The 18,866-nt window shown below is 41.0% G+C and overlaps 1 protein-coding gene across 1 annotated transcript in view; it reads right to left on the bottom strand.

Moving 5' to 3' along the window:
• LOC120517211 (centrosomal protein of 112 kDa-like) overlaps window positions 1–18,866 on the bottom strand; it is a 196,823-nt gene that overhangs the window by 85,757 nt on the left and 92,200 nt on the right. Inside the window, exons 12-17 of the mRNA XM_039739378.1 lie at window positions 14,415–14,558; window positions 13,157–13,311; window positions 12,879–13,008; window positions 10,937–11,029; window positions 10,112–10,171; window positions 9,853–9,932 (exon numbers count right to left, since the gene is read on the bottom strand). Coding sequence (XP_039595312.1) covers window positions 9,853–9,932; window positions 10,112–10,171; window positions 10,937–11,029; window positions 12,879–13,008; window positions 13,157–13,311; window positions 14,415–14,558 — 662 coding nt within the window. The remainder of the gene's footprint in view (window positions 1–9,852; window positions 9,933–10,111; window positions 10,172–10,936; window positions 11,030–12,878; window positions 13,009–13,156; window positions 13,312–14,414; window positions 14,559–18,866) is intronic.

The following is an 18,866-nucleotide window of genomic DNA, read 5'->3' as shown; positions in this document are numbered from 1 at the left end:
TGCGCTGCTGCAACAAAATTCCATGCGTCTGAGAAAGTGATGCGAGATTAGAGGAGGCAAGAAGATATTAAAAAAAAAAAATTAAGTGTCGCATTTTTGAACAGGAGTATAAGTGGGGGTCTGATTTTATGATCAATTTTTCGGGTTTCAAGACTCAACTTATACGCGAATATATATGGTATTCCTACACAATCCCCCAGACTGATGTTTACTCAATTATGTTGACCTCTTTTGCAAGTCCATTTGGATAAAAGTGTCTGCTAAGCAGATAAATGTAAATATTATACAGTCAAAAGCATGGAAGTAGTGAGTTACTAAGTGACTTTAGTGAATCAAGCAAGAAATTAGTTGACATTGCCAGTAAGAACAAATCAAAAATTGATTTATAATTTGCTTTTTCCCCCATTAAAAGGACTGTTTCAATGGTACAGTATATGTTCAAGAAATCTGTGATCATCTGTCAAAATATGTCAGCCTTTCTCACAGCTGGAGGAATAAAAACCTGTTTCAATTTGTGGAGTCGATTCATTAATGCAGTTGTACTATCAGACATAATTTTCATACCTTACCTCAACAAAATACTGAAACCATAAAATGCTGTTCTTTTACATTAGGTTTAGGGACAAAATTAAACCCCTTCCAAAACTGCTTGCCGCCATTATTTAGCTATCAGCCTATAGCACCAAGCATATTGCAGATGTAATAACAAAATTACTGCTTGGATTTACAGAAAACAGTGATGGTAACCTCAACCAGTGCCTCTGTCACGTAAGGCTAATGTAACAGAGTCACTTCAATACTTAGATAACAAATAACGGAGGAACACCATACTGTCTACCAGGAAGATCTTGGCACCGATGATGCATGTAATGACGTGTTTTGGATGAAGCAGAGACACTGCTTAAAATAGTATTTTCAGTGTTTATAATATTAAAAAAATGTTGGTAACAGCAGCCCATTCAACCCAACAAAGCCTTTCAATCTTATTCAACTAATTTTTGCAAAATAACAACATGATGAGTCTTAAATGTCCCTAAAGTCCTGTTCTTTAACATTCAACTTTTAACTTACTCCATGTATCTATGGTTCTCTGTGTGAAAATAAACTTTTTTTTGCAAAGTTTTTGTGAAATTTACCCTTAATAATTTTCCAACTGTGTTTGTGTCTTAATTCCCCTTCATAATTTTAAACCCTTCTATCATGTCACATCCTAATCAACTCATTTAGTCTTTCTCCACAGCTCATACCACTCAGCCTAATGGCTCCTCCCTGGACATTCTCTAGTACTGCTGTGTTTCTTTTTTGCAGCCTGGACAGAGCTAGTCAGTCCATTAGGTGACATGGGTGGGTGCCTGGGGTGCTGTCATCTGAGGAGTGCAAGCTCTGAAGACCGAGGCAGACTGGCGCCTATTTTGCCAGATTCTGATGATACCAAGTTGAATTTTTTTTACCTGCAGGGTACCATTTATGAATGCAAAAGTGCACACACTCTGTACACCAAGGGCTGTGCACTCCAGACACCCAGGGGGACTCGCCCCATAGGTCTTCAAAGTCTAATAATACCAACTACTCGGATGGACCATGAGGGGTGATGTCCGTCTACTGCTCCTAGGGCTCCAAATGGGCCTTGACCAGCACTGAGCCTGGAGACCAAAACTGCCCAGTACTCCAGCTATGGCCTCACTAATGCATTACAAACCCCATTAGCATAACCTCCCCTTTGACCTATACGCCATAAATCATGTTATATAACCCAACGTTCTCTCTTAGCATTCTAAATGGATTCAGTGCACTGCTTGGAGTTAGATAGAAACAAGTTTGCTATGGCTCCTAGGTGCTTCTCAAGAGGTACTTTCAAATTTTGGACCTCCCATTATGTATTCATGTCTAACATTTTTACTTCCTACATGTAGTACCTCACATTTATTTACATTCAGTTTCATCTGCCACACTTCTGCCCAAATTTGTATGCTGTCCATGTTCCTCTGTAATGATTCACCTAATTCTAGCTAATATACAATACCTCCTAATTTGATAAAAACAAGTATGGTTTAGCAGACCATCTATGAAGAACAGCAAATGTTAAAGGCCCTGTTCACACAAATGAGTTTTCATTTAGATAATGCATACATTTGTCTGCATTTTTACCTTTCAACCACACTATCTCATTGCTTTTGACCCCAGGAAACAAAGACTTTTAAAGACGCTTCCCAGAGGCGTATACTTCTGAAAATGTGCTCTCAGCATTTTGGTGTGGATTGGGCATAAACACAGTTTTATGAAAATGATACTCTAATTACACTCTGATTTGTTTGTGCTTATTTTGTGATCCTTTGGATCCTGCTCAACACAATGGCCCATTCCCTTCTTGATCAGTCACCCTTTAAAGAAGAAAGACATTTTTCAACATAGCAGGTATAAAAGAGTTGCTTTTTATGGTGCTTATTGTGCTGCATAACTTAATGCATATAAATTGCGTTTGAATGCTGTATACATGCATAAAAGGCAAAGTACTTACCAGCTGCTACAGTTTTGCGATAAATCCTATGGCTGGTAGCGATATCGCTGTGGTCTAAAATTCACAACCCCGTAAAAATCAAATTGCAAACAACTCAGTTGGCAGCCTCTTATCAATGTTTATTACTTAAACTTGATCTGTTCAATAAGGAGGACTGCATTCTGCAGCAAAATTTAATACAAAGGCTCTTAACGAAGTGGAAGGTTTGTAGAATGCATCGACCTCTCAATATTACAGGATACAGAGAGACTCCTTATAATCGATCATCTGGTGAAGGAACATTGAGCTTAAAATATATCTGTTCATATAACACGCTACCATGGCCATTCGTTTGTCTGTCCAGGATTTTAAATCTCCTGTAACTTGTAAACTGTTTGACCTATTGACCTGAAATTTGGTACACATATACTAATTGACGTCTACTATCCGATTTTGGGGTAATGATTGACCTCCAAGGTCAACATAGGAAGGTCAAGATCAAAAATCAAATAACCTGTTGCCTGAAATGTGATAGACATACAATACAGCTTTATATTAAAAGTGAAGAGTTTTGGAATTATTACACTTTTTAATTTTATTTTATTTTACTGTAGAATCTACTCTCTTTGAAGCGGCCTGCAGGGCGGCCGTGTGGCACATGCATACAGACGCTGTTCTCATCCCTACCACTTTCACCATCACTTCCCCTACCGCTCATTATATCTTAAATCATTCTTGAGGAAGATTAAAGCCTAAGTGCCAGCTTAAGCGAAAAATTAAAGAAAACGTACTAAGTAATTGCAACAAAAACACTGACTTAACCAGTTTTAACGCGACAAAAGAAAAGAAAAGAAAGGGCTGCTGAGGAAGCAGCAAGTGCATCAACCTCTGAGCTATCGAATGCTAAACGTACAGAGAAAGAGCATGAAAACTAGAAATTCTCAAGTCAAGTGAATTCACTGCACGTTATCATGCAGTCCGCTGTTACTGGCATATATAAATATTTTTTAGTGTCACTTTAACATTTGCTTACTTTTTATTTACTGACAAGATGACTGTCACCACTTGTGAAGACAGTTAATATTAACTGTAACCAGCACATTACTGTGATGGTGGAAAAATTAACTGTGGTTCCCTGCATGCGCGGATATTTATAAAAGCAAATAAAGCTCATGGCAACCTGTCTTCCATGGGACTCCTTCATGGAGTTTTCCATCGATGTGTGCAATCCCAGTGCAGGCGAATGTCTAGGTCAGATAAATATTCGTGCATTACAGTATGGACAGGAATCCTTTTGTATTGTAAACAATGTGAAATACACCAGCTGGGTGGAGATCTTGCTCATTTCAAAAACTCCATTTTGGTGGTAGTGTCGGACCTGGCTTTAGAGGTGAATTCTGTGTAGTTGAGGCCTTTGAAATCAAGGCACAAGTTTTCACATTACAAAGCTATCAGTCCTTTTTTTGCACAATTAAGAGTATCTTAACAGAATACTGTATGAAAAAAGCTGAGCAGAACGGCCCAACTGGAAAATATTCTCAAGATAACTGATAAGCCCAACTCCAGAGCTGCTGTAGTATACCTGGGGATGTTTTGGAAGAACTATATCAAAGCAATCTTACTGTACGTGAGAGAAACTGTATTGAAAACCCAGAGAACATGCTCAATGGAGTAACCAAAAAAAAAGCTGAGAGTGCAGTAAATACATTGGCTGTTATAATGGCTGTCCACATAGCCTGTGAACATCTATATGTTTAATTTCCTGAAGGTGAGCAGAAATAATTGTCTGGTTTTGGTCTGGAGGTGACAGGTTCATCTTTTGACTTTGATCATGGAATGGATGATGTAACCAGACTGATGTAAAAAATTCTAAATAGCAGTCAGACAAATGACTGCCATTAGTATGCTGATTTCAAGTTTGCCATGAAGAAAAAGAAAACTAGGAAGGGCCATTTTTGGAGATAGTGACTTGGGCGCTAAAAATGAAGAGTTTACTGAGCTGGCACAGCTTATTGGCATTTAAAGTAAATCCCAATGATCTAGTGTAGGGTTCTTCAATCTGATAACCCATGACAATCAAGACAAAATCCCTGAATCGACGAGTGGTCACCAACTTGGACCATCAAATAAGAATCAAGTTGACACAAGCAGAGGGCTGTATAAACCTGGACAAGAGACCAAGCAATGAAAATGAGACCAAAACAGATGGGATATGTTTTAAGTAAGGCTACATGGCTTACAAATGAAGTATTATGTCTTTGGACTGTGGGAGGAAACCCACGCAGACACGGGGAGAACATGCAAACTCCACGCAGGGAGGACCCGGGAAGCGAACCCAGGTCTCTCTACTGCGAGGCAGCAGTGCTACCACTGCGTCACCGTGCCGCCTTAAGTATACTAGTATGACATTAATCTAAAAAAGCTGCATTGTCCAGTATTTAATTCAAGGCTTAATGTTTAAAATATACACTTTTTGTTTGTATCAGTATTTGCAGTTGGTGTGCTAACAAGGGCCTTCATCTGTCTAGTGAAGTTACAATCAAGTGCCCAGGGACTACTGGTGATGTATCTTTTTTTTTGGCGGTACTTTCTCCAAAAAAGAAAGGTATGATTGTAATTAAAAGCATAACTAGTTGAATGACTGTGGTCTCACACCACAAAGATTCTCAGTTTGAAGATCCGCGCTGTGGTGAAGGGCAAAGCTCCGGTCTTGGACTCAGATGTGACCTAAATGGAGAGGCCCATCAGTCAGCTATACAGAGAGTCTCTCCCTAACCACCGTGAGCGGCACACTTCCTGGTGATGTCAGCTGATCTCTCTTTGTGTAAACCCCTACCTTTTTTCTATGCAGCATAACCGCTAAACTCCGCCCATCCACAATGTATATTCTACCCTTATGACCAGTCGAATCGCTGTGGTCTTACGCGAAGAAGCATCTCAGTTCAAAGATTTGTGCTGCGGTAAACTGCTGCTGGTGAGCTGTAAACACACAATTTGCGAACACTGTGAGCAGTCCGCTTTCTGTTGATGTCAGCTGACCTCTTCTCTCTCTTTAAACCCCTACCTTGTTCCACGCAGTGTTGCCACTAAACTCCACCTGTCCACAGTGCAAATCCCACACTTTGTGACCAATCAAATTGTTGCTTTACTCACGCTGCAAAGCATCTCAGTTCGAAGACCGGTACTGTGATAAATTGGTGCTGGTGAGTGGTGCACTTCCAAGTCAGATCAATTGATCTCTCTCTCTGCGTCAAACCCCACTTTTACTCTGCACAGTACTGCCAGTCTTATGTATATACTAGTCAAATGTATATTATTTTTACTTTGGTATTTTTAGTAAGAAGCATAGGATGGTGGTCTGTAGGATGATGTTGGAGATCAAGAAGAGGAAGAGAGTGACGGCAGAGCCAAGGATCAAATGGTGGAATTTGAAAAAGGAAGACTGCAAGGTTGAGTTTAGGGAGAAGGTGAGACAAGCACTGGGTGGTAGTGAAGAATTTCCAGACATTTGGGAAATTACAGCAGATGTAGTAAGGGTGACAGCAAGAAGGGTGCTTGTCATGACATCTGGACAGAGGAAAGAGGAAAAGGAAACCTGTTGGTGGAATGGTGAAGTAGTGGAGAGTACACAGAGTAAGTGGGATAGTCAGAGATGCAGAAAGTAGACAAGAGTACAAGGAGATAAGGCACAAGGTAAAGAGAGAGGAGGCGAAGGCGAAAGAAAAAGTGTATGATGAGTTGTATGAGAGGTTGGACACTAAGGAGAGAGAAAAGGACCTTTACCAATTGGCTAGACAGAGGGACCGAGCTGGGAAAGATGTGTGGCAGGTTAGGGTGATAAAGGATAAAGATGGAAACGTACTCACAAGCGAGGAAAGTGTGTTGAGCAGATGGAAAAAGTACTTTGAGAGGCTTATGAATGAAGAGAATGAGAGAGAGAAGAGGTTGGATGATGTGGAGATAGTGAATCATGAAGTGCAACGGATTAGCAAGGAGGAAGTAAGGACAGCTATGTAGAGGATGAAAAATGGAAAGGCTGTTGGTCTAGACGATATACCTGTGGAAACATGGAGGTGTTTAGGAGAAATGGCAGTGGAGTTTTTAACCAGATTGTTTAATAGAATCTTGAAAAGTGAGAGGATGCCTGTGGAAAAGAAGTGTACTGGTGCCGATATTTAAGAATAAGGGGGATGTGCAGGACTGTAGTAACTACAGGGGGATAAAATTGATGAGCCACAGCATGAAGTTATGGGAAAGAGTAGTGGAAGCTAGATTAAGAAGTGAGGTGATGATTAGTGACCAGCAGTATGGTTTCATGCCAAAAAAGAGCAGCACAGATGCAATGTTTGCTCTGAGGATGTTGATAGAGAAGTTTAGAGAAGGCCAGAAGGAGTTGCATTGCGTCTTTGTGGACCTGGAGAAAGCATATGACAGAGTGCTTCGAGAGGAGCTGTGGTATTGTATGAGGAAGTCGGGAGTGGCAGAGAAGTATGTAAGAGTTGTACAGGATAAGTACATGGAAAGTATGACAGTGGTGAGGTCTGCGGTAGGAGTGACGGATGCATTCAAGGTGGAGGTGGGATTACATCAGGGATCAGCTCTGAGCCCTTTCTTATTTGCAAAGGTGATGGACAGTTTAACAGATTAGATTAGACAGGAGTCTCTGTGGACTATGATGTTTGCTGATGACATTGTGATCTGTAGTGAGAGTAGGGAGCAGGTTGAGGAAACCCTGGAGAGGAGGAGATATGCTCTAGAGAGGAGAGGAATGAAGGTCAGTAGGAACAAGACAGAATATATGTGTGTAAATGAGAGGAAGGTCATTGGAATGGTGAGGATGCAGGGAGTAGAGTTGGCGAAGGTGGATGAGTTTAAATACTTGGGATCAACAGTACAGAGTAATGGAGATTGTGGAAGAGAGTTGAAAAAGAGAGTGCAGGCAGAGTGGAATGGGTGGAGAAGAGTGTGAGGAGTGATTTGTGACAGACGGATATCAGCGAGAGTGAAAGGGAAGGTCTACAGGACGGTAGTGACACCAGCTATGTTATATGGGTTGAAGATGGTGACACTGACCAGAAAGCAGGAGACAGAGCTGGAGGTGGCAGAGTTAAAGATGCTAAGATTTGCAACGGGTGTGACAAGGATGGACAGAATCAGAAATGAGTACATTAGAGGGTTGGCTCAAGTTGGATGGTTGGGAGACAAAGTCAGAGAGGCGAGATTGCGTTGGTTTGGACATGTGCAGAGGAGAGATGCCGAGTATAATGGGAGAAGGATGCTAAGGATAGAGCTGCCAGGGAAGAGAAAAAGAGGAAGGCCTAAGAGAAGGTTTATGGATGTTGTGAGAGAGGACATGCAGGTAATGGGTGTAACAGAACAAGATGCAGAGGATAGAAAGATATGGAAGAAGATGATCCGCTGTGGCGACCCCTAATGGGAGCATGCGAAAGAAGAAGAGTACTTTGCCTTTACTTATTACTAAGAAAAGTTTTCATGTACAAAACTAATTGCATAACAAGTTATTCTGACATAGCCTGTTACTACTAGTTTGTGCTTTGTTACTATTAGGTTACGCTTAACATATTTACCTACAGGTTGTTCATGGTGATGAACCTGGTGCTCAGAGAGATTTTGGTTTGCTCATGGGTTCTATTCTACATACTCTTGCTGTATACACTCTGGAAACAGCACAATGGTGATGTCAGAATAAGCCTAAGAACATCGCCAGGTATTCTTCAGATGTGGATATCAAACTATATGAGTAGATATCAAACTGCTGATAGCAGTCCATATCCCTATAACAGTACAGATGTCAGCAAATACCACTCTGCACACCCCTAATCTCATAGTCATCACAATAATTAAGCATACAACTCAGTAATACTCCTGCTATCCTGACATCAAGCTAGTTAAGCTATGCTGCTCTGCCTCTGCAAATATCTCTTGATCCCTATAATCAGAGACTTTCTATAATAACCTTTAATTTACTACCATGAGTAATATTCCACAATAACCCATCAGATATCCTTCCTCCACTAATGCCACTCTCAACTATTCTGCCTGGGCAGATATCATGCCTAAATACAGAACTTTCACTATAACTCTTAAAAACATAGTATATATTCCTATACTCTCTCATCACTTGGCATCACTCATACCACACTGATATTACAGTCTACTCTGTGCAGAAATCACTTAGCCACTCCAAATAAAAACAGGGTTAGCAGAACCCCAGCATATCATTCTGTACTCTACTAAATGTGAATAGCTGCTCAGCAGAAATCACTCTGCATTTCTTGTGTCCTACTAGTGGAATCAATATCACTCATTATTTCGAGGCTCCTGGTTCCACTCTCTAATTGTGTGGGTAACACAACACCCTTAACTATATGAGTCTGTAACTCTAATCTTACTGATTTTTAATAATTCATCAGTTATTATCAAGTCTGCTGATATCACTCTGAACTATTCTGCCTTTATGCATTTCTCTTTGTATCCATAGGAATGTCAGTATAACACCAAACATCCATCCATCCATCATCCAACCCACAGTATCGTAACTACAGGGTCACGGGGGTCTGCTGGAGCCAATCCCAGCCAACATAGGGCACAAGGCAGGAAACAAACCCTGGGCGGGGAGCCAGCCCACTGCAGGGTGCACACACACACACACACACACCCACACACAAGCGAACCCGGGTCTCCTAACTGCGAGGCAGCAGCGCTACCCACTGCACCTCCATGCCGCCACACCAAACATATGACTCTATTTCTCTTAGAAGTTATCAGTCCTGCACTAGTCCATATATAGCACTCAACTTCTGTAGACATTGCCCTATAGTCCTACCACCGTAACCCATACCACGCTCTATTTTTCTAATCTCAATAGCTAAGCGGCTACCATTATAAGTCTGACTCAGCTGTTATTACCCTATGCCATTTTCTTGTTGTTTTCTTTATGCCTGCCATTTATTTTATTCCCATGGGTGCCCTCATCCAGACATTTTAAGTAATTTTATAAGAATATGTTTGTAGGTTTTACACGTAACAAGGGAAAAATAAAGCCAAAAGGAAAACTACAGAAATCAGAAATTCCAAAGATGTGTATCAGCTGCATAAATGACCTTGAGAGCAAACATTCACAGAGCAGTAGCTCATCAAATGTTACCATAGTAACACAGCTATAGATCATTCCTGAGGTGGACGTTTGATAACTGTGGCCATCAGGACTACACAGCACAAAAGTGACCTCTCTGGCCAGCCCAGCACAAATGACAGGCCAAACACATTTTTCTTAGTCCTTAAGCAGCTGCTCTTAGCCTTTCAGGCTGTCCTTCTGCAGATGAGGAGCTTACCTTAAACTCTCCTCCAGGGAATTAATCATCTTCCTGGAATTCTCCCTCTCCTTTTCAGCCTCAATCTGCAAGGATTGAATCTGCCAACAGAGAGCAGCACACTTAACGTTGTCTATGCTCCTTCTCTTGCATTCCCCACAGATGCTCCTGTGCACAGAACGTCGAGAGTCCACTCATATTTCAGATGTTGACAAGAACTCAACTCTCTGTCCTGCAGCACATGCTAAACTAATCTACAAACCATCTGCATGCAACTCACCTTCGTCTCGTTAAGCAGTTCCAGATTGGCTTTCTCCTTCTGAAAGCACATTTCTTGTTCCTAAAACAAAATCAAACCATTAGCTATGTCAAAAAAACTTGAAATAAACCGAAGGAGAAGACACAAAAAGCTTCACATAAATCAAACAAATGGGAATTTGTAATGACTTGTATATGTTGTAGTGGATGGTGTGGGGCCCTTGCCCGGCCAGGATGCCCCCACACTGGAAGGACTGGGGGAGAAAGTGTGGTCAGAGCAATACCTTCCCCAGAGTACTATGCGGCAGCCCCCCTGGGTTGCAGCGGTGTCTCAAACTTCCACAGGGCTCCATGGGAGTTGGAGATGGATATAGCTCCATTGGGATCTTTGGGTGCCACCAGGGGGTGTGGCAGCAGCTGATGAGCCCTGGAGAACAGCTCTTCTGCCACACCCAGAAGTGCTGCTGGAAGTAGGGCAACGAGCACCTGCAGCACTTCCGGGTGCCATATCAAAGGAGCCAGCAGACACTACTCAGGGAGCCAGAGTTGGGTGGAGGGAGGCGAAGCTTACCCGGAGGAGTGTAGAAGGAAAAAGAGAAAGAAGAAGGGAGAGCTGTGTTGGTGCTTTTAGGATTGTGTTGGGCTTGTGGGAGATGGGGAAGATATTTTCCACAAGGGAAAAAGAAAAATAAAGCATGTGTGCTTTGAGGTTGTGTCTCCTGCATCTGTCTGTGCCAGGTTGGTGCGGCTGGAGCACCCCCTATTGGCTACAAAGTTTATTTACTTTTGATGCTAAGAAATTTGAAACTTTGTTCACTTGTTCCAAATCAGTCAGGTCAATACTCACCTTCAGTTGCTGCAGTCGCCGTTGTTCTGCCTCCTGCACCTTCTGTTTCAGTTCAGTCATGGCCTGCTCCAAAGTGTCAATCAGCTCTGCACTCTAAGATAGAAAACAAAGAAACTGATGTTGAGGATGCCTATGACTAGCCTTTCAACTTCTTCAAAGTCACTAGGACACTTGTGTGCAAAATGCTGAGAAGTGAGGGGATCAAACAAAATACAGGAATAGCTGGAGTCACTGAGATCTGAAAGGATTACAATTTAGTGGGATAAACTTATAGAACATCATCTTTTTTTAAAGTCAAACAGTGACTTGGCATTGAAGGGGGAGTAATAGAAATGGAAAGTTTGTATGTGAAAAAAAATTCAACAAGTTGAATGCAAAGACAGACCAAGGTGAGAGTTAAAGAAGGGAGTGAGCAGGAGGAGTGAGGCAAAGTGGGTGTACGGCTGTGCAACATCATGTTCAGGACTTCTCTTTACCAAGCAGTGGGGTTGTATGAAATCTGGAGATATGAGAAGAAGTCAGGAGGAGGTGAAAAAGATCTACATGGTCAAAGTTTCTCAGAAGTGTGACGGGGTGTGGGATGCCGATGCAGTTTAGTGTAAATTTTGAAACTAACATTGAAGTTGTTTTGGAGGAGGCAGTTTTGTAACTTAGCAGATACAATATCTATACAAATAAACCAATCTATCTTTATTTTATCACCAGTCATGCGAAAAATACATAAACGATTTTCAAGAAATTTTGAATGAGTGTTATAGAGGATTGAATTGTGGACTTAAATGAAGTGTTTTACTTTTTAACATAACCCGCTGATTAATTAGTGGCAACATGATCTTGCCTTAATGAGGTGATTGCCAATTAGCAGCATGTCGGGTGCAGGCATCAGGTGAGGTTTGCCTCATACACACTGCTGCTGTGTATGGGGCGCTCGGCGCTGTGAAGTCGGAGTCGTGGAGTTGGAAGCAATTATTGGTTTATAGGAGTTGGAGTTGGTAAAAATGTACCGACGATGACTAAATGTAAATTGTAATATAATGTGGTAAGATTTCCAATTTCACCTATACTAATTCAATGAATTCAATATTCCTTCTAAACATTTGGTTAAAATAACCTCTTTTTAAGCTTTCTAAATATTATTTAATTAATATGAAAAGCTGCAGGGGCATTTAAACCCAAAGTTTAACATGTTAAGGTACTAAAAAGTAGCCTGTGATTCCTGATAGCAGTGATGAAATGCTTTGTACCTTGTATGTTATATGTTTATCATCAGCAGTCTGAGTTGGTGGCACCATAAATTGAGGAGTCAGAGATGGAGTCAAAGTCGAAGGTTTAGACTCTGGGGGAGCTGGTTTTAGTATAAGTGAACAAACATGAAAAAAAAGAAAGGATGTAAAAGGTGCATGTGATATAGGTGAAAGGTGCGAAGCTAAAGGAGCAAATATGAAGAAAAGGTCTCATCCTGAAGAATTTTTAAGGCCATGTAAAGTGGTGGAAGGCAATTTGGTCAAAAAACCTTCCAAACTTACATAATGGCTTCTAAAGGTGTGCTACTTATACTGCTAGGTCTAAGAAGATTCAGCTGGTGGACATGGAGTCTCCCCATGATCCCAGCACAAAGCTGCAAGCCAATGATACCCAACAGATCCAGAATACAAAGCATTAAGGAGAAGAACACTAGGGTGTGATGGGATTAAATGGCCGAGAAATAAATGGACAGTACACATTAGACAGAAAAAGATCAAGCTTTAGGAGTTAAAACTGCATGATACGGAGGATTACTTATACAAAAAAGATGCAGGGCTACACCATAGCTAGGTGCACTTTCAAGATGCTAAGATAAGACAGGATTAGATGACATTCTGTAAACTAATGGAGTGACAGACACGTAAGAAGTCTGGACTCCTAAAAATGAAAATGCTGGGAACTCAAAGAATTAGGATACCTTTCCTGCTGAAAGTGTATATTCCTGCTTTAAGAAGGTGATATCGGATGCTTGCTTGACCTGCATTGCCTGAATGTTCATCTCATACTCTTCAGACAAATTTTCCTTTTCTTTCTGCAGCTCAGAGCACCTGAAAAAAAAAAGATCTTATGTGCACTTTCTCTGAATAGCTCCCACTCTGGAAAAAATTAATTAAGTCTACTAACAGAAACAACTCCCATTACTATGCCTTCTATGCAGGCTTATTAACTCAGAAAAACATGTTAGATCAGTAGCACCTTTCTTTCATCTGTGTCAATTCTGCGACACCCGTTCGGTGGAGAATTTCCAGCTCGGCCTTCTCTTGGGTCAGCTTCTGACGCAGCAAATTGCCATTTTCAACTTCCACTGTCAGCTGTTGGACCCGAGCCTCCAGCTCCTTCACTATCAGGTCCTATGGCGAAAAACATAGCAGACAGAAATGCAATTTGGTTAGGTGGTCTTTCCCACAAGTCAGTGAATCTATCTGATAGGACTGGATTAAGGATATTCCCCATGACGTGGGCTCTAAGGTGAATCTCTTTCAAAATACTCCCTGACACATTTGAGAAGGCGTTCAAATAGTGGTCACATGACACTTTCTGGGAAGGAATGGTGTGAGGGACTACTTTTGAGAAAACAGAAAAAACATGAATTTTCTCAGATCAGGTTTTAACTCCTTGTTTGCCTGTGTCAGCCATTACAATTCAGTCTCTAACTCACCATGGCAAAACACTTTACCTCACCTAGTGTTTTAAACACTGTCTTCTATGCTGTTTTGGTCCCAGTTCAGTTTTAACCTGTGCCAAATCCTACACTGATTCCTCAGGTGTTGTCTTGCATATTATATTCTCTTAGGTGCCGGTTTACTAGATATCACTCAGCAAAGTCCTATTAATTCAGGCTTTAATTTCCAGCATGTCCTTGAATCAAGTTACCCAACAACTCTCTCAGAATCAATGGGCCAGAATTCCACCCCCATAAAAGGCTATAATAAAGACTGCTAAGGCTAGCATGTTCGCAAAACACTGTGCACCTGCAGGATGGGAAAGGACAGCAAACAAGGAGCTGAAACTGGAGGATCTAATTTGCAGTGACAGAAATCTCTTTCATCCTCAGCCTCGCCTTGAACTCTCCCTTGTTTAATTATTTAATGGGGGGGCAGCACTGTGAGATTTGACTGCCTTTGAAGGTTCTTGACTCAGTCCTGCTGACACAGCGGGAACAGTTCCCCTGAATTTCTACTCACCTGTGACAAGCTCTGAATGCTGATTTGAGAAGTAGGACTCATTAACGGCGCCGTGAGGCCTCCCTCTGCCTGCCACCTTCATCACCACTTCCCACTTTCCCCTACTCACCTAATGACCAGTGTGCTTTTCTTTCCTTGCCTAACAAAGACACTGGCACTCAAGTTCTGATCAGGAATGACTGAAGTAATGAACAGTCCAGAAAAGCATCGCAAACAATGATGATGCGGGCCACCCTATGTGTATTACAAAAAGAAAGTTGAAGCCTTACTGTGGCTTTTGTCTGGGCAGCATGCTCTGCTTCCATCCTGCTGAGCCGCGAGTTGGTGTCTTCAAGAAGCTCATGAATGTTTTCTGCATGTTTCTTCTGAAGATCAAATCTCTCCATCTCCAGCTTGGTGACAGCATTGTGCAGCTGTGTCAAAGAGGTGAGACCTCATGAGAGAGAGAAAGAAAGAAAGAAAGAAAGAAAGAAAGAAAGAAAGAAAGAAAGAAAGAAAGAAAGAGGGAAGAGAAAAGAACAGAAGCGAAAGCTACCAGTAAAGCACCCACATGACTACAACAACACCAGGAGATAGAAAACACAAACGATGAATCAAAAACAGCCCACTCAGAAACACAGGCCTGAAGCTGACTAAACCAAGCTTTACTAAACTTTGAAAAATGAAAGAAATTTTTAAAAGCTAATACTAACAGGGAAAACTGAAAATGCTGATGCACTAATGAACCAAACCATGCCACACAGTTCAATTAATATGGCAAGGGTACAGGTCGACATGGTTTGTATCTGCATTTGTTTTACAATGCTGCTGATACGTGACATGTGTATGGCAATGAGTGTCTAGAATCACAATTAAAGTAGAGCTACTGGGTTAGGGTTAGGGGATGGCCAAAATGTGGACGGTGCATCAAAGTTATGGCAACCAGCTATGATACATGCGTGCCAGTGTCGCCTTACAGGCCCGTCTAAAATATGCAGTACCACCCCAGAATGAGAGGAAGTGCTGTCACTAATGGCTTCATCTTCTTTTCCGACAAAGCGTAGAGAAACCACACCTCAAGGACGACAGAGTCTGAGATGCCCTGCCCCTTTCGGTTCGGCTAATAGAGAGAGATGTCACATGGAAGATACCATTGCATTCGGACCTGAAGGCCTGACATTTTAGGACTCCTTTAAATCCTGATCCAACTAGAAAGTGCTGCTAGAGGGTGACAACAGGCCTGTTTTCATCTTAAGAAGCACAATTGTATGCCCGTTGCTTTTATTATTTATTTTTTTGCAAATTAACTCTTTGAGGGCTGAATATGTTTTCCAAAAAAATTATATTTTCACACAGAAATCAACATAAAACTTCTGTTGCTGCATGCTGTGGCTGCCAATTTGCCAAGAATGAGTGGCAAGCTTGCTGCCAGGCTTTCTTCACATGCCTGGGACAGCGGCAGTGGCAGTCACGGTCGCAGTGCATTACAATCAGGTATCTACCTCTTATCATGGTTAAGTGGCAATCTTCCCTAGTATATACTGTCAGTACCACGACTAGTTGGGGACCGATCAGCTGAACCTGGAAGCTCACATTCGTTTCGATCACTTGTATCAAAATCTGAATCTCGGTCAAACCAATGAATCTAACTTTCCTTCTAGCAATGAGAGTCCAACGTAATGGTTGGTTTTGTCACAGTTAATGGTTGATTACCATTGTCAACTCTTCCTTTTGACAAAAGTCGACATCAGCCCTGAAAGAGTTAAATGGGCTTTGCCAGGTTGGCACCCCAACTATTTTGAGACTCACTCTGCCTTCTCACTCACTCCTACACTGCCTAATATAAATTACTTTTGTATTAACAATAATAGATGCATTTCAGGAAATTAAATGTATGTTGTGTGTCTTGTATTTAAGAGGCTGCAGATGAGAGTCTGTAGGAATGGTGACTCACAAAATGCCTTCAGAAAAATACCTCTGTAGAAGGGCATCGCAGCAACTATCAACTGGAAGTGGCACTTTGCACAACAATGTTGGGTTTACCAACTACTTGATTGTTTAATATGCATTTAATAACCTATTTATTCAAAGAAACCCGGTTTTAAAAATGCCTCATATAACTTTATTCTGGTTTCAGAAACCGGGATACTCGTCTCTGAGAAACCAGGTTAACACATACAGATTTCTCTGGTTATTTGGCCATATCACTCCTGAGTTACAAGATTTTGTAGTCAGCGCAGGTCTGCTGCTCTCTGTTAATTTCGCAAACACTTCCAGCAACCTCAGATAAAAAGCATTTGAAGCATCCACAAAGGTTCATTTCCAGAGGCAAATGTTCAGTGGATTTCATGATTCCTTCTCCTGGCTGAAATGATCTGTCTCCGTATTTCAGAAATCACTATGTTTATGTTGATGAGCTGAATGGACAGTGCTAAACCCAACAGCACAATCTTGGGAGCAGTAGGTTAACACATTAACAGTAATGTGTGTTACACAGTCTGACGACTTTTTAAAATAGTGGGTCACCTACTGCACTACTTAATTTATTCAAGTAAAAATACCTTATTTATTACTACCCCAGAAGCACTTGATGTAAGGCAAGAAGCAAACGTAACGGTACGCTGCTCCTTTGTAGGACTCAATTGCACTGCACAGCCAAGCGGAAGAGTGAGCTGCGTGTAATCCAGTAGCAGAAACATTAATTATTAATAAAGTGTCAGTTTAGTTTTTATCCAGTTATTTGCTACAGATATGGTGAACCAGTGTGATTAGGTGGTTCACTGGCCAGTTTTCATACCAGAAATCATCCATGGCTAAGGTCGAGGATGTACAAATGGAATGAAGAACTTAAAGCATTTAAAATACAAGAGAAAATTATCACGTTTGACTTTGTTTAAAATTTCATGAAGTGTCATATATGTGTTTTGGATATAATAACAAATACTGGGCAGTCACATGTGCAGTTTTTCATTCTATTTCAAATGAAGAAAAAGTAACACACTGTAACATATTACAGTTTATAATAAGTAACTATATCATATTTAATCACTCTTTATGGAAGTAACCAGTGAACCCTCGATTCTCTAAAGAATCGCAAGTTCAAGAATGGCAATCACTTTCTGTTCCCTCCAATCTTTGGAAGGATAAAAAATCATGGAGGGTGGGAGCGTCCTGGGAAAGTTTTCATTTAATTAAATAAATATATTTGTACTAAAATTAATCAATTTATTAAAACTAAAATTGAAATTGAATTGTTATATCATTTAAGTCCAAAATATCTTTGAGTTGCTGCACTCATAAGTAAAAAAAAAATATCGGAGTGCAAAGGTTTAAATGAAGTAAATTGGAAACAAAAAATTCATAAAATGGTAAATTCAAAATAGTTAATCAAAAATTTTCTTATAAACAACATTTTTGGTAAAGATGGTTTCTTGTCCTTGAATCAGCTCTTCCTGGTATGGAGTAGTTAAAAGCTTTACTTTAACATCCCACAAACGCTGGACTCTTGAAAAGGCAACATAAACTTGTCCATGTCCAAATACAGGCTCAGATAGGTAAATTCCTACTTTGTCCATGGTTTGTCCTTGGGATTCGTTGATCATCATGTTTAAATATGTCACCATGGCAACTTGTTGGCGTGCACACTTTACCTCAAATTTACTTTACAGGTTGTGTTGTTTGGGCTCCACCTACTGACTCTGGGAAGCTGTTGGGTTTGACTCTGTGGCGCTGTGCGCATGTGCTTTCGGCGCAACCTAGTTACATGATGGTGACGGTGGCAGATTCGCGTGCTGAAGTGACCATGGCAGCGGATCCCGGTGTGGAGATCTACATTAGCAAAATGAAGGTTGTATACGCGGTGGTGTGCGCGTTTGCGTTCGGGCGGCGGTTGTATTGTGCACGGCTTGCTTCTGGCCTCTGGCATCTGTGCATATATACAATGTCGTTTAGTAATGTAGATGAGTAATGCAACTAAGTTACTTTTAAAAGAAACGTTCCCCTCACTGCTCGGAAGTTGTAGGCTCCATGTTTGCTTTTAAATTCATGGAGGCTCATGAGGACATTTAACTCACTTTGCACAACAGGATTTTGACAAAGAAGAACTCCAGAAGATCACATGCCCATGTAAATGCAGCTTTTTATGAAACAAGGTTTCTGTCTTAACTGGTTGGTTAGTTTGACTTTGGTGATGCAATCTGAAGAGTAAGTGTGAGCGGGTGACACAAAAGGAGAGAGGATGACATTGAGACAGTCGCCTTCAAGGACGAGGAACATAAAAACAGACAAGAAGTGAGAAAGGGGCCTCAAAAATAATGACAAAATCCGAGAAACAGGCATTACGGTAATGTGGTCGAGAGAGGGAGATCTGGACACACGTGGATACCGAGGAAAGGCTCTGAAGGTGAATGTAGGACAAGAGATAGCAAATATTATTAAATTATTGTATTACCTGTCTTGGACAGATACCATGGCTAGTATATGATAAAATGTCTAGTTCAAGATCCCTTTTGTTGTCACAAACATACATCAGAAATTTGGAAGGCATATTTTCTTTCATTAAAACTCAAAGAGAACGTATTCGGAAGTTTTAATTCTTTTGTGTTACAATGAAGCCCTATGCCCCATAGAGCTCATTGTAAAATTCCCTAGATAGGTACTATTTAAAATTTACAAAAAACGCTTAACTTTAGAAGACAATTTTGTGAGGCAAATGCATATATACCATGTTTGTGAAGAAATAA

The sequence above is a fragment of the Polypterus senegalus genome, chromosome 17 (genome assembly GCF_016835505.1).
Source record: "Polypterus senegalus isolate Bchr_013 chromosome 17, ASM1683550v1, whole genome shotgun sequence".
NCBI lineage: Eukaryota > Metazoa > Chordata > Cladistia > Polypteriformes > Polypteridae > Polypterus > Polypterus senegalus.
This window is presented reverse-complemented; position numbering and strand designations above follow the sequence as displayed.